This window comes from Leptopilina heterotoma, unplaced genomic scaffold, assembly GCF_015476425.1.
Source record: "Leptopilina heterotoma isolate Lh14 unplaced genomic scaffold, ASM1547642v1 Lhet_197, whole genome shotgun sequence".
In the NCBI taxonomy this organism is placed as follows: Eukaryota; Metazoa; Arthropoda; class Insecta; order Hymenoptera; family Figitidae; genus Leptopilina; species Leptopilina heterotoma.
In genome coordinates, this window is record NW_025110913.1 from 748,088 (window position 1) to 763,729 (window position 15,642).

The window sequence follows — 15,642 nt, forward strand, 5'->3', positions numbered from 1 at the left end:
TTTGAATATTAATAATTAAAAAAGAAGTAATCATTTGTTTTATTAAATAAAAGCATTTTGTTATTGTCTACTTTTACTTGCATAAATAATTGACAATTAATCATTTTTCTCTTTTAATAAAAATGAGTTGACTTCGTTGAATTCGTAAAATTGTAAACATGCCTTAAGGAATCGCAAGAGTAGTACAGTCGGTAAGATTAAAATCTATGTTAATTTATATACCAACTGAGCAAGTGAAAACAGTGAAAGAAAATTTGTTTGGTTATGTTTATGTTTAAATTTATTTTGCCGCCGTTCGTTGGAAGCTTGAATGTTTATGTCGTTTATAATTTTTTATTTATTTTGTGATGTGTTTTTAAATGTATCTAAAAGCTTTGTTAACAAATTAATATTACTGTTTATAGTTAATTCTTACAAGCGAGTTCAAACAAAAACGCTATTGATAAAAAAAGTTGTGAAGTATTTTTAACTGTCAAACAGAATCATACACGTGCTAAAGTATTAATATTTCGTAAAATACATCAGTTTTTAACTAATGAAGTTAATAAGAATTTTCCCAATTCCATGAGGAATTAATATTTACATTAGTTTTCAAATTTTCATAATGTAAGAATTTATAACCTCAAAACTGTGAAAAGAATAATTTTTAATGATACCTCTTTCACAGTTTTCAAGATTATTGCTTAATGGGCAAAAAAGGATTAATGAAAAACGGTATTTTATTTGTTTTACTTCAACATTGAATCGTCAAGAAGATCAAAAAGTCATGAAGGTTCTTAATGTTGCTGAGAAAAATGATGCTGCGAAAAACATAGCAAATTGCATTTCTCGTGGTGGTAGTCGATGGGTAAGTTTGAATTGTTTACATTATTTATTTTATTGTACAAATTAATTCAAATTTCTATTTATATGAATTTGTAAATGATTTCCTATTTTTTTCTGACATCAAAAGAATAAAGATTCTATTTTTCCAGAGAGAGGGTTTATCAAAATTTAATAAGATCTACGAATTCAATACACAATTATGGAATCAAAATTGTCAAATGCTGATGACATCGGTTTCGGGACATTTATTAACTTACGAATTTGTGGGACCTTATCGAAAATGGCACGGTTGTCATCCTTTAAGTTTATTCGAAGCTCCTGTTGTTAAACAATGTCCCGAAGACTTTACCAAAATTAAACAAACATTGGAGAGAGAAGTGAGAAGTTGTAATGCATTAATTATTTGGACGGATTGTGATAGAGAGGGAGAGAATATAGGATTTGAAATAATTAAAGTATGCACTGCCATCAAACCGAATATTTCCGTTTACAGGTAAATATAATTCATAATTACTAAAATTCTACTTTAAATACTATAAAGGGAGAAATTATTCATTTACTTAATTTACAGAGCGAAATTTTCTGAAATTACGAATCAGTCGATAAACAGGGCTCTTGCAACTCTCGGTGAGCCAAATAAAGCAGTCAGTGATGCTGTTGACGTGAGAAGTGAATTAGATTTACGAATAGGTAAAAAAAAAATTTCTTTCGGTTTTTCTCCTATTTTTTTTTTTAATTTCTAATTACGTAATATACTTGTCTAGGAGCGGCATTCACTAGATTTCAAACATTACGACTTCAAAAAGTCTTTCCGCAAAAATTAGCTGACATGTTAATTAGCTATGGAAGTTGTCAATTTCCAACTCTTGGCTTCGTTGTGGAAAGATTCCTTGCGATTGAACGATTTCAACCGGAACCTTACTGGAAAATAAAAGTGGTGGATGAGCGAAATGATCTTTACGTTGAATTCAGATGGGGGCGAAATAGACTTTTTGAAAAATTACCTTGCCAAGTTCTTTTTGAGATGTGTCAGGAAAATCCTTTGGCAACTGTCGAAAAAGTAACGAGTAAACCGAAAAGCAAGTGGAGACCATTACCATTGGACACTGTTGTATGTATTTGTTTTTTTTTTTGGTATTTTTTCAGGGTTGACACAGGTCAGGAAATTCAGGGAAAAGTCAGGGAAAGTAGAATTGGTCAGGGAAATCTGGAAAAAGTCAGGGATTTTCATTAAAGTACTGGAAAAAATTTAATTTTTGAAAAGTTACAAATGATTGCAGAAATTCAATTATTTTCAAAAGTAATAAAATTCTTCGCAGAAATTCAATTATGTTCAAACATTTTTTTAAATTCTCGTCAAAATTTCAATTATTTTTAAAAATAATAAAATTCTTCTCCAAAATTCAATTATTATCAAAAATTTATAATAATGATTAAATATTTATTTAAAAAAAGAATTTATTGATGTTTTCGAATAATTTTACAATTAAAAAAATTCGTAAATATATGTAATAGAACAGTTTTTTGAGTATCTAATCATTTTTTTAGAGTGAATCAGAATACTCTTTAGGGTCAGGGAAAAATTGAAAATTTTGTCTGGAAATCAGGGAAAAAGAAAATTAATTTTTTGTGGCAACCCTGTTTTTGTTTCTTTTTGTACATTTATTTTCGTACTGTTTTATTTTATTCCATAATGTTAAATTATTGTTTTATGAATCAAATCGTAATGTTTATTAAGGAACTCGAAAAATTGGGCTCTCGAAAACTTCGACTCAGCGCAAAGGAGACAATGCAAGCTGCAGAGAAACTTTACACTCAGGGTTTCATTAGTTATCCCCGTACTGAGACAAATATATTTCCCAAGGAATTAAATTTACAGCCACTTGTACAACAACAGACAGAGAGCGGAAATTGGGGAGATTTTGCTCAGCGAGTGTTACAAGATGGAATTAATCCTAGACAGGGGAAAAAGAGTGATCAAGCCCATCCACCGATTCATCCAATTAAATTTACTAATGGTCTCCATGGTGAGTATTTTTTTTTTTTTTTTGTCTTTTACGGTACCTTTTTTCTATAGTCACATTTGATTAAAATGTTTAAAATTTAGGAAACGAGGCAAAAGTTTATGAGTTTGTTGTGAGACATTTTCTCGCGTGTGTTGCAAAAAATGCCGAGGGTCAAGAGACAATTGTTGACATTGACATTGCCGGAGAGAAATTTGTCGCCAATGGTTTGCAAATTATTGCAAAAAACTATTTAGATGTGTATGTTTATGAAAAATGGAATGCCAAAGAGATTCATTTGTATGAACAGGGACAAACTTTTTGTCCAACTAGTATTGAAATGCCAGAGGAGACAACATCACCGCCTAGTTTATTGACCGAAGCCGATTTAATTGCCTTAATGGATAAACATGGAATTGGAACCGATGCAACGCATGCTGAACATATTGAAACAATAAAAAAACGAGAATACGTTGGTCTAACGAATAATCAACATTTCATGCCCGGAAAATTGGGTATTGGCCTTGTGATGGGCTATGACAGAATGGGCTTTCAAATGTCCAAACCAAATCTCAGAGCTGAACTTGAAAATGATTTGAAATTGTAAGTTTTTTCTATTGTTCTTAATCCTTTTTTTATTTCTTGTTTTTTTATTTTATGATATTCCGATTCAAATATAATTAATATTTTTTTTAATTTAATTTCTTTTTCGCAGAATATGCGAGGGTCAAAAGAATCCAAACGATGTTCTCACGCGGCAAGTTGATAAATATCGAGACGTTTTTAAAATCGCTTTGGAACGTGCCAATTTAATTGATACTTCTCTCGCTGAATATCTCAATGATGTTCCAGTGGCCACACCTGACGTTGAAATTGCAAATGTTGTGATGAATCCCACAATTTTGAAATGTCCCAGATGTGGTTTTGACATGACAATGAAAGATCGAAGAAATCAAGAAGGAAAATACATAAGTTGTATGAATTTTCCGAATTGTAGTAACGCTATCTGGTTACCTTTGGCCGTTGAAAATGTCCAAGTTCTAGACGAATTATGCAATCAAGTAAGTAGAGACAATTTTTGGGAAATAAAAATTTTTCACTATCAAAAATTATTAATAACTAAATATAAATTTCCAGTGTCCAGGAGGAATGCACAAATTGAAATTTAAATTCAAATCGGGTGCAATGCCACGTTATGGTATAGAGTACACGACATGTATCGGTGGTTGTGACGAGATATTCAACGATAATATGGAGATCAAATTAAACAATGTTCGAAATACCGGACGGCCAAATGACTCAGGTTATAGTAGTAGTAATAATCAAAGTTCCAGTAGTACACAAAGAAATAATCAAAGTTCCAGTAGTACGCAAAGAAATCATCAAATTAATTCAGCTAGTCAGGGAAATAATACCACCAATAGCAATACGAATAATTCACGATTTATGTCACAACAACCGAGATCGAATCAAAATAATACAGCTCAAATTCGCCAAACCAATAATATGCGACAGCAAAATGTACGGCCAAGTCAGAGTAATCGAAATAATCAAGAACCAAGAACAAACGTCGGAATGGTCGCATCCAACGCAAATAGCAATTTAAATAATAGTACAACAACTTGGGGAAATCTTGATGATGGTTCTTCAATTTTATGTAATTGTCACAGTCCTGCTGTTCAACTAACTGTAAGAAAGGAAGGAGTGAATCAAGGTATTTAAAAAAGTTTATTAATTTTAACATAATATCGATCTGTAATTAATTTATAATTCATGAAGCGACACGAAGAAAGGGATTTGCAATCTTGATCCTTTTCTTTGTGTGGAGTCACAATTAATTTAAATTTCTGTTTATAATAGGTCGACAATTTTTCAAGTGTGCCAAACCACAAGGATCTGGTTGTGATTATTTTATGTGGGCATCTAGCGATGGAAATAATAGCACTGGGGCTCAACCTCCACCTCCACCTCCTAGAAATGCTAATAATAGTAATAGTAATCAAAATAGACAAAATGATTGGCGAAATAATTACAATGCACCAGGCCCTTCGACAAATTGGTCGAACAATAGTAATTTTAATGCATCTGGTGACAATGTTAATTGTACTTGTGGTCAACCAGCTAAAAAGTAAGTTATCCATGTTATTAAATTTCAAAAGATTTTAAACAAAATGTTCTTAAAAATTTCAATTATTTTGAAGAAATAATAATTAAATATTTACTCAAAATATTATTTAATTATTTAAGTCTTAAATAACTTTATTTAAAATTCTGAAAAAAATATGTATCTGAGAAATTTTAATCAATTATTTAAAAGTACTTGAATATGTTTTAAAATAATTTATTAACGAATTATCAAATTAATTGAAATTTCGTGAAATTGAATTGAAAATAATTAAATTATTATTATAATAATTGAATTAAAAATCGAATTTTTTTGCCAACCTTGATATTTTATTAAAAACGAAATTTCTTTTTATGTAAAAATTTTACTTGTAGATTAACAGTACAGAAGGAGGGACCGAATAAAGGACGACAATTCTATGCATGTCCGAAAGGAATGCAAAGTTCTTGTAAATTTTTCCAATGGGCCGACGAAACGAATACAAATACGAATTATGGAGGTGATGATGATGGAGGCGGCGATGGAGGAGGAAATTGGGGCAACAGAGGTGGTGGTGGTGAATGGGGAGAATCATCTTCGGTAAGAGGACGAGGAAGAGGTGGAGGTGCGCCGAGGAAACCTCGAGCACCTGGAGCTAAAAGAAAATGTGGAGTTTGTGGAACTGAAGGTACGATAATTTTAAATATCCAATAATACTTCATTCAATCAAAAAATTTAATTAATTAATTTTTAATTTCATTTTCATTAAATTTATTTATTTATTAGTATAAAAAATACATTATTTTTCTTTCTTTTCATTTTGTTACAGGTCATACGAAGAAAACATGTCCTCGAAATGCAAGAGATTGAAGTGTTACAAAAGGTACATTACAGTTTTGTTTTCTTTTTTTTTAAATACTTTATAAGTAAAAATATTAATTGAATTTTTGATAATCAAGTGATACAGACAAGTTTTATTAAAATACAGAAATAATAAGCATAATAATCTTTGTGATTAGGTAAAAAGACATACATACATTTAAAACGATTTTGTGCCTTATATAAATTAGGAATAATACTTTTAACTATCGTTTAAACAGTTAAAATTTTTAATTCTTTATCGATAAGAAATATTTACTTTAAAGTAAAATATTACAAAATAATTCAAATTCATTCAATTTTTCATTAAGATACAATGATTCTGAATTTTTTCTTGTTGATATTAATAATGTGCGTATACTGTATATAGTAAAAGTGAAAGTACCTCTTTTTATTTTCGTAATAAAGTATTTAAAATATAATAATTGACTGTCCTATTAATTTTTTAAAAGAGTTTCGATATTTTTTCTTTATTAAAATTTAATAATTTAAGCACTAGAACGTTTAGTGGATAATTGACTCTTTAGTTTTTCAAGTTCTTCTTTATCTAAATTACTTTCTGCTGTTGCTTCCGTTAACTGAAAATAATAAAATTTGTCCACTTAGTTTTTTTTCCTTTCTATTTGGTGCAAAATTCTTTAAAATTTTATTTAGTGCACTGCAAAATATTTATTAAAGTGCTTATTTTTTGAGTGCTTAAATGTGCAGTTTTCAAAAATTATTTTTACCATGTCTAATACAATTTCAAATTTTAGTTTCAGCAAATTATTTTCTTCTTCTAATTGTTGTATTTCTTTTTTTAACGTTTCATTTTCCTTAAAAGTACCTCCGATCTCTCCCGATTCTATAATTCATAGAATTGATATTAAATGATTGTTTAATTATTAAATTGATATCAGGCTTCGCACTCATCTACTAAAACTATTTACTACTTTTCTTACGATTAGCTACTACTTAAATACTTTCTTTAAATTTGTAATACTAAAAGCTACTTTTTCCTATTTCTGAGAATTTTTATTAAATTCACTAGTAGTTGGAATAAAGAAATTTTCTTAGAAAAAATTAAATAAATTTTTTATAAAATTCTTTGAATTAATTCAAATAAAAACAATTTAAAATAAAATTGTTGAACATAATTAAATGATTTCAAAGAATTGAATTAAAATTGTATTGACAATAATTGAATTCCTCTTAAGAATTCAATTACTTTCATAAATAATAAAATTATTCAGAGGAATTCAATTATTTTCAATACAATTTTAATTTAACCATTCTAATAATTCAAATAAAAATAATATAAAATCAAAAGTTTTTAAAATAATTGAATTCCTCTCAAGAATTCAATTATTTCCAATACAATTTTAATGAAACTCTTTGAAATCATTCTTATAATTCAAATACAAATAATATAAAACCAAAATTTTTGAAATACAATTTTCAAGAAATTTTTTCTAAAGAAATTAATTATTTAAGTATTTTCATAAAATTCTTTGAAAGAAATTGATTAATTTTTAAAATTTTGATAAAATTCTTTTTAAGTATTCAATTTTAAGAAACAATCAGGTATTCTATCAATTATTAATTTTTGTATTTAAATAATTGAATTCTTGTAGAACTTTCGAATAAGAATTAATTTAAAAATAAATTACAGTTATAATAATTTTGAACCTATAATCGAATTTTTGAAGAATTTAAAAATTTTTAATTCTAAAAGTTTGGAAAATAATTGAAGTTTTTATTGAGTGCGAAGTCTGTGATATTAAATGAAAATTTGAGTTTTAAAATTTGGAAAATTAAATTTTTTTTTTAAAGAAAATAGATATTCTCACCAGGAATCCATACTCCATTTTCAAAAACTGCCTGCATTTCTCCCAAGCAAATTCTAATGGGCCCAACCTCAGGTCCTAATTCTTTTTCCAACCTCTGGGGACTGAGATCTGTATTTGATAATGATATGGGAGCCTTTCTTGATGGAGTTTTTTTAGGTGAAAATTTAGATGAAAATAGAGGCATTTTTATAAGAATATAAATTTGACTTTTATTTCAATTATATTCTTTGAAATTATTCGAAATATTCAAATTATTAAAATAGTTTTAGGTTATATTTTTTTAATATTTGTTTTTACTTTAAAATTTATGAATTAAAAGTTTATCTTAAAATAAAGATATCTCTATATTAGAATTATATTCTCAGTCCCTATATAAAAAAATAATTAAATTTATATTTATTTACACACTTTATAAACACTAAACTATAAACAAACTTAAAAGTTTTTGTTTGTTTACTATTTTGACAGTTGTCTTTTCGATCGATTAGGAACTTTTCTATTTTACCGACAGAGTTTAAAGATGGCGCTGTAAACAATCAGCTGACACATATATATTGAAAATTGGCGGTCTGTCATTGATCCAAGTGATGTCACATTTTTTTCACATTTCTTTCCTTTAAAGTCTAAATATGTGTGTTTAAAGTTTAACTATTCTGTTATAAAAGTTTTCCTCACTTGTTTTTTAATTTATTAAATCATGTTTATTGTAAATATTGAATGAACAAGTAACGTGCAAACATTTTTGCCTCTTTATAAAGCGGTCTTTGTTGAATATGCAAATTACTGTCGTGTCTTGTTGATTGCTTTATTTTTTTTGTGATCGCATTGACGTTTATAGTTTATCAGTCATTCTAAATATTCACTTTAACAACAATGGCGTGGCTGGGGAATATTGCCAGCAATATGCTGCGAAATGTATTCGTCGAAACTGCCGAAGATGTTGTTTTAGAGGTTAGATCTGATCAGTACGGAAGTCGTCAAGTACATGCTCGAGAGGATGGAGTTGTTTTATACGATCCTGGAGAAAAATATAAGGAAAAATATGAAATTGTTCTTCATAGACCTTGTACCGAGACATTACATCAAGCTTATAGGTATGTTTTATATTTTTATTTCTATATTTTGTCACAATAGTTTACAATAGTTTTGTTTACTTTTTTAATTTTTAAAATAATTTTTCCTATACATGAAAATTCATTTTGATAAATTTAAATAAGATTTAATTAAATGTCGTGTCTTATCTGTTTTATAATATTTAAATATTAGATAAGTATATAGTGATAGGAAAATTAATTATCCTTCTTTGTGTCTATCTCTCGAAAAAATTAATTCCGGAAAATTTGAATACATTATTATCACAACTTGTAACTTGTATGTCTTGGCATTAATTATTCAATTATTTTTCTTTTTTTCTAATAAAAAAGTGCAATATAAAAAAAAATGTAAATTTATCTCTTGTTTTAGAAACAAAAAGTTCGTTTGTTTGAAAAAGAATTGAATAGTAGTTTGTAACATTGTTAATTTTTATGTTTAAAATATCTTTTGTTGTAAAATAAAATACATTTAAATATTAACCTTGAGGTTGTAAATTAACTGCGTTATCTAACTTTTTTTGATAAGAATAAATAATTCCTTGTTATTTAAGTAATTGTTATAATTTGCTTTTTCGATTTATGTATTATTTTTTTATCTATATTTAGAAAGTATTTTTAGAATATTAGAAACTATTTGAAATTTTCCGAAATCGTGTCTAATTAATATTTTTATTTTCATGTATTTTCTTGTGGAATACTACAGTCTCTTTCGTTCGCAAAATCTGGAAATTACGGAGACACGATTTCTTATTTTCAAGGATAAAGTTCCAATTCTGGTGCAGTTGTGCAGAGAGGTAACTATAAAAAAATTTTTATTTTAAATCATAATTTGTTATTGAACTATTACAGGTCTCGAAATATGACTTTTTTTTACTATTTTACAAAATCCGACTTTTTCTACTTTATTGGTATAAAATGATTGTTGTTTCGATTTATAAAGTGTGGAAAATAACTACAGTCGAATCATTTTTTTTAAATTGACTTAATTTTTATTTATTTATTTTTTTGTTGCAAAAAATCAAGTACTTGGTGAACTTTGAAAATATTTGAAAACGTAAATTACCCTTGAATTTTCCACATTTCACTTAAAAATTCGAATCAATTTAGTTCTGTGAAAAATTTGGAATCAAATTTTTTAATAGTAATTATTTATTTATTAGTAATTTTTTGAAAATTTTGAACTTATATTCAATTAAAATTTTTTTGATTAATCAAAATTCTGTAAAATTAAATTGAAAACAATTTAATTTTAAATTGTATTTTAAGTAAACTTTCAGTTTTATTTTTTGAATAATTCAATTCTCAAAAAATTTATTAAAAATAATTGATTTAGAAAAGAATCTGGGTAAAAAATTCTTGAAAATTATTGAATATTAGAAAAATTATAATAGAAATTTTTAGAAATAATTAGATTTCAAAAGGTTCCAAAATGGATTTTTTTGAAGATTTGAATTTTGAATACAATTTTAATTGAAAATTCTAAACAATTTAATTCTGTAAAAAATTTTGATTCAAATTTTTTTAATATTAATAATTATTTATTGGTATTTTTTTAGAATTTTGTGAAATTAAATTTGAAAACAATTTAATGTTTTAATGTTTGCTAAAATTCTTCGCAAGAATTCAATTATTTTTATAAATAGTAAAATTCTTTTTAGAAATTCAATTATTTTCAAAACATCTTTAATTGAATTTCTCAGAAGAATTCAAATATTTCCAAATATTTCTATAAAATTTAATTATTTTCTAAAATTTTAATAATTTCTTCGAAACAATTCATTCTATTTTTATAAATATTAAATAATAAATAAATTTTCAAAATTTACAATAAAAAAGAGTTTCAATAATTGAAATTTTGTAAAATCAAATTGAAAATAATTGATTTTTTTTAAAGTGTTTAATACAAAATTTTGAAAATAAACTTTAAAAGAATTTTAATTGTAAATTTTAAAAATAATTGATTTCTCAAAAATTTTAATGAAAAATCTTCAAGTTTAAATTTAAAAATGGTAATTAATGAAAATTAGCTTCATAAAAATTATATTGAAATATTTTTGAAAAAAGTAATTCTTAGAATTTTTTGCATTCTAATTTTTTAAAATTCAATTATTTTCAATATTTTCAAATACAAATTTCCAAAAATTGAAATACATACAAAAAATAATATTAAAATTTTTTACAAATTATTTTTTTACATTTTAACAACATATGACTTTTTTAGATTTATTAAAATTTTGAAGAAATCGCGTTTATATTAATAATTAAAATTCTTTAAAAATTCAATTATTTTTTTAATAGAATTTACCAAATTGCAATTGTTTGGAAATTTTTCAATTCTATATGATTGAAAAACTATTATCTTTTATAAATTATTTTAAAAATAATTTTGAAAAATTAATTTTAAGAATTTCTTTAATATAATTTTTTTAAAATTAATTAATAACTTAAAAAACATGGAGAGTTAGAATCATTATAAAGAACTGAATTTTTGTATTTAAATAATGAATCTGTTTATATTGTGGTCACAATATAAACAGATTTATTTGACAAAAATTAAGGTCCTGAAAACATTCTTAGTTGTATTTAAATAATTGAATTCTCTAAGAAATTTCGGAAAATTATTAAAAATAATTGATTTTGAGAAGACGTTTGATTAAAAATTGTAGAAAATAATTGAATTTTAAGAGAATTAAAGTTATAATTTTTAGAAGTTATTAAATTTCAGAAGGTTTTAAATAGACATTTTAAAAATTTTATTCCCGTATAAAAATAAACAAGAAGTTTTTGAATATTTATTTAACGTAATTATTCAAGTTTTACATAATTAAATTTAGAAATCAGTGAAAGATCAGAAGAATAGGATTGTAATAAATAATTTTCTGTTTTTATTTTCAGTTGAGCAATACAGGAAAAATTCAGAGGTTATGCAGCACACTGGTGGAGCATCCAACTTGGAATTTGGCCCATTTGTCAGCCCATCTATTACTCTACGAAGCCTTCTCACATGACATTGTAAACAGTCAGTTGAACAGCAGCGATCCAGAATCAGGAGTTTCACCCCTTCAGGTAGCCATACAGACAAATAATTTAAAAATCGTACAAATGCTAATCGACGCAAAAAGCTCTCTTGAACATTTGGACAACAATCGAAATACGGTCTATCATTATGCAGCATCGTCAGCGAAAGATATTATAACCGCATTGGGTTCAGGTCTTCCTAATACATTAAATAGTAAAAATAACGAGGGACATACGCCAATGCACGTTGCTTGTCGTAGCGACAAACCAGAATGTGTGAAAGCTCTTTTATTAATTGGAGCCGATGTGAATATTCCCGCTTCCGAAGGTCAGCCATCGAGTCCCGGTTATGTCGGTGATTTTCTTCACAAAAAGCCTAATGTTCTCTATCCAGAGGATATGAAATTTGGCGGTACACCTTTACATTGGTCAGTGAGTCGAGAAGTAATTAATGCCTTGATTGAAAAAAATTGCGATATCGATGCACTGAATTTTCACGGTCGCACTGCATTACACATTATGGTGCAAAGAAAAAGATTAGAATGTGTCGTTGCTCTATTGAGTCATTTGGCTAACGTTAATATCACCGACGACGAGGGTAACACTCCGTTACATATTGCCGTCACCGAAGCAACACCAGCAATTGTTCAAATTCTCATTGGTTTCATGGCTGATTTAAATGCGAAAAATTGGCTCAAACAAACACCACGTCATCTGGTGAAAGTCGATAGTAATGATGGGAGTAAAATTTTATACATTCTCGATGCGGTGGGCGCTGAGCGTTGTGAGAAAAATACATTTGGTTGTCACAATGGTTGTAAATATGATGAGGATTATAATGGAGTCGCACCACCGGAACCACCGACTGCGGTTCCGCGTACAGTTTTAGATCAAATGTTGTACGTTGCGAGTATGGAGAAATTGGCGTCTAAGAAACGAACGCCATTGAGGGGTGGAAGATTATTGTGCCTTGATGGTGGAGGGATTCGTGGTTTGGTCCTTGTGCAAACTCTCCTTGAGGTGGAATCGGTGCTGGGTAAACCGATTGTGGCTTATTTTGATTGGATCGCTGGTACGTCGACGGGTGGAATTTTGGCGCTTGGTTTGGCTGCTGGAAAGAGTTTGAGGGAATGTCAAGCTCTCTATTTTCGTTTGAAGGAGGAGGCGTTCGTTGGTATGAGACCTTATAATAGTGAGCCTTTTGAGAAAATTCTTAAAGAATGCCTTGGTGCTGAACGAGTCATGACGGATATCAACGGTTTAAAGGTGATGATCACTGGCGTTCTTGCCGATCGTAAACCGGTGGATTTACATTTGTTTCGTAATTATATGTCGCCGAGTATAATGATGAACGTTCCGACTAGTTCTGACTTTAAGGAGACACTTGAACCGAAGGAGCAATTATTGTGGAAAGCGGCAAGAGCCACGGGAGCTGCGCCATCGTACTTTAGGGCTTTTGGAAGATTTTTGGACGGTGGATTAATTGCTAATAATCCAACACTCGATGCAATGACGGAAATTTATGAGTATAATTTGGCATTGAAAGCGACTGGCAGGGATGATGAGGTTGTTCCATTATCGGTGGTGGTTTCAATTGGAACTGGATTAATACCAGTGACGCCATTGACGGAAATTGATGTCTTCAAACCGGAAGGTCTGTGGGATGCGGCGAAATTGGCAATGGGTGTTTCAACGCTTGGACATTTGCTGGTTGATCAAGCAACATCGAGCGATGGACGAGTTGTTGATCGTGCGAGAACTTGGTGTTCGATGATTGGAGTTCCTTATTATCGTTTCAATCCACAATTGACGAAGGAAGTTGCCATGGATGAGAAAAGTGATGTTGTTTTAGCTGAAATGATATGGACTGCTAAGGCCTTTATGCACGCTAATAGGGATCAAATTAAAGAATTAGCCGCCGTCATGAATTCAATGGCTCAAGGCACCTTTTGATTGCCTGCTGCATAGTGAACATTTTTTAAACAATCAGGTTCAATAGTTTAATAATTATTCAAATAATTGATAAATGCCCAAAGATTTCTTTTACTAGATATTAAAATGCTTTCATACTTTACTATCATGAAGATTACATAATTTACGAATTTCGAATTCAAGCACATAATACACGAAAAAAAATTAAACTAATTGATTTTATCTGATTTTTTCTTCGAACTTATTAATTATTAATTATTGTACAATTAATTATTCTGTAATATATAATACATATATTTTAATATTATGTTCCCAAAAGTTTCGAACAATCAAATCAAATTTATTTATTTTTTCAAATTTTATTGCAAATAATATTGCGCTAAATATTTAAAAAAAATAATAGATTCTGTTTTTTTCTCTAGTTGTAAGTCAGTAATTTTGGAAAATATTTATATTGACAAACTTCGGAACTTGTGGATCATTTAATATTATAATATTTGTTAAATTAGTTATTATATTAATAATCTATTGTTAATAATTAATAATCTAAAAATAACTTATAAAGAAATAATTTTATTAAATCTTAGTTAATTGAAATACTGAATACTGTTGACATTCACCAATTAGTATTTACGAGTCCAATTAATTAAAAAAAAAATAATTTAGATTATTTTATAAATCAGTTTTGATCTCAATTTCATCTAAAATTCATAATTCACTGAAATATGAAACAATTATTTTAACTTTACAATCCATAAATGAGCACGCTTTTGTAAAAAATCAGCTCGAAAAAATCTCGAAAAGTGTTTTTTACTACTATCACTAAAAATTAAATTCTCCTAGAATATAAATTATTCCTATAAACAAATCTCACGATTCTAAAGAAATCTTTTTAAACATTTAATAATTTAGGTATTATTGATAAAATAACGAAAGAAAGAATCGTTATTTGCATTATTTATTATCTATTGAATGATGAAAAACTATTTTTGTTTTATTGATACAAGCACAAATATTTTTCTCTTCGTAAAAGAATAATAGGTTTTATTTTATAGCCATTGACAATACATTTTTCTTATGATGAAATAAGAAAAATATAATAATTATTATAATGTATTGAAAATATTATATATAAGTTTAAATTTGGGTGCCATTTTTGATTTTTGTTCGAATCTTTTTTTTTAAAATGTATAGTTTTTAATATATGAAAGAAATGAATGTTCATGATTAATTGTTTTAATTTGGGAATAAAAAATCTCTTACGTTTTGTATAAAAATATATACGAGTAGCACAGAAGTTTTCGGTAATATATATATAATAAAAAGAAAAATCTTCAAAATAAGTTTATATTTATTGATAGGAATAATAATTGTTTTTCAATAGAAAAGTTTACTTTTATTTCTAATTGTCGTTCAATCATTATTTAATTGTTGATAATTATTTTGTTGTTATTGTATTTTTTTAGAAGACATCATTTTTTTTTCAATGACCAGTTAATTGAACTGTTTCGATTCTTTTTAAAGTTTATGATTATAAATTAACTAAAAAAAAAAAAAAAAAAAAAAATTATTATTATTATTATTTTTTATTTTTTATTTTTTATTTTTTTTTTATTATATTCTATTTTTGAATGATTTGATTTAAAAATTTAAACAATAATTGTATTTTAGAATTATAATTTTTAGAAACAGTTAAATTTCAAAAGGTTTTACATTGAAATTATGAAAAAATTTTATTTCCGTGTGGAAAAATAAATAACAGTTAGTATTTAAATATTTATTTAACAAAAATTGTTCAAGTTTTGAATAATTTAAATTTAAAAATTCTGAAAAACTTAGTTATTTGAATATTTGTATGTATTTACTTATTTTATAAATTTTTTTCTTATTTTCAAACATTTAATTTATAACTATAATTCAAGGATTTTTGTTTTGATTTAATGAATAAAAATTCAACG

At 26.9% G+C, this 15,642-nt stretch overlaps 3 protein-coding genes across 4 annotated transcripts; 2 read left to right on the forward strand and 1 right to left on the reverse strand.

Moving 5' to 3' along the window:
• The first annotated feature begins 253 nt into the window (after nucleotides 1-253).
• On the forward strand, nucleotides 254-6,233 carry LOC122500980 (DNA topoisomerase 3-alpha). Of its 2 annotated transcripts, XM_043610170.1 has the most exons (12): nucleotides 254-606; nucleotides 668-847; nucleotides 975-1,318; nucleotides 1,397-1,515; nucleotides 1,590-1,936; nucleotides 2,564-2,852; nucleotides 2,933-3,431; nucleotides 3,544-3,889; nucleotides 3,966-4,542; nucleotides 4,689-4,956; nucleotides 5,328-5,620; nucleotides 5,762-6,233. In XM_043610170.1, the coding sequence occupies exons 2-12, from the start codon at nucleotides 767-769 to the stop codon at nucleotides 5,800-5,802; spliced, it is 3,204 nt and encodes a 1,067-aa protein (XP_043466105.1). In that variant the 5' UTR covers nucleotides 254-606; nucleotides 668-766; the 3' UTR covers nucleotides 5,803-6,233. The 2 variants fall into 2 exon arrangements, with proteins under 2 accessions (XP_043466105.1, XP_043466104.1); XM_043610169.1 differs by having other exon boundaries at nucleotides 254-847.
• Nucleotides 6,234-6,247: 14 nt separating this feature from the next.
• Nucleotides 6,248-8,065, reverse strand: LOC122500985 (protein chibby homolog 1). The gene is made up of 3 exons (XM_043610175.1): nucleotides 7,641-8,065; nucleotides 6,540-6,655; nucleotides 6,248-6,389 (listed from the first exon to the last, which is right to left on the reverse strand). Exons 1-3 carry the CDS (start codon nucleotides 7,822-7,824, stop codon nucleotides 6,300-6,302), a joined length of 390 nt encoding a protein of 129 aa, XP_043466110.1. The 5' UTR covers nucleotides 7,825-8,065; the 3' UTR covers nucleotides 6,248-6,299.
• Nucleotides 8,066-8,225: 160 nt separating this feature from the next.
• Nucleotides 8,226-14,762, forward strand: LOC122500981 (85/88 kDa calcium-independent phospholipase A2). The gene is made up of 3 exons (XM_043610171.1): nucleotides 8,226-8,734; nucleotides 9,438-9,528; nucleotides 11,630-14,762. The coding sequence occupies exons 1-3, from the start codon at nucleotides 8,514-8,516 to the stop codon at nucleotides 13,703-13,705; spliced, it is 2,388 nt and encodes a 795-aa protein (XP_043466106.1). The 5' UTR covers nucleotides 8,226-8,513; the 3' UTR covers nucleotides 13,706-14,762.
• Nucleotides 14,763-15,642: the final 880 nt, after the last annotated feature.

Bases quoted from the DNA above. Each gene is read 5' to 3' on its own strand.
- LOC122500981 (XM_043610171.1), top strand. From the start codon at position 8,514: ATGGCGTGGCTGGGGAATATTGCCAGCAATATGCTGCGAAATGTATTC. The intron at 8,735-9,437 runs GTATGTTTTATA...GGAATACTACAG, and splicing joins ACATTACATCAAGCTTATAG to TCTCTTTCGTTCGCAAAATC. The intron at 9,529-11,629 runs GTAACTATAAAA...TTTTATTTTCAG, and splicing joins TGGTGCAGTTGTGCAGAGAG to TTGAGCAATACAGGAAAAAT.
- LOC122500985 (XM_043610175.1), bottom strand. From the start codon at position 7,824: ATGCCTCTATTTTCATCTAAATTTTCACCTAAAAAAACTCCATCAAGA. The intron at 6,656-7,640 runs GTGAGAATATCT...TATGAATTATAG, and splicing joins AAATGGAGTATGGATTCCTG to AATCGGGAGAGATCGGAGGT. The intron at 6,390-6,539 runs GTAAAAATAATT...TATTATTTTCAG, and splicing joins TTGAAATTGTATTAGACATG to TTAACGGAAGCAACAGCAGA.
- LOC122500980 (XM_043610169.1), top strand. From the start codon at position 650: ATGATACCTCTTTCACAGTTTTCAAGATTATTGCTTAATGGGCAAAAA. The intron at 848-974 runs GTAAGTTTGAAT...CTATTTTTCCAG, and splicing joins CTCGTGGTGGTAGTCGATGG to AGAGAGGGTTTATCAAAATT. The intron at 1,937-2,563 runs GTATGTATTTGT...ATGTTTATTAAG, and splicing joins CATTACCATTGGACACTGTT to GAACTCGAAAAATTGGGCTC.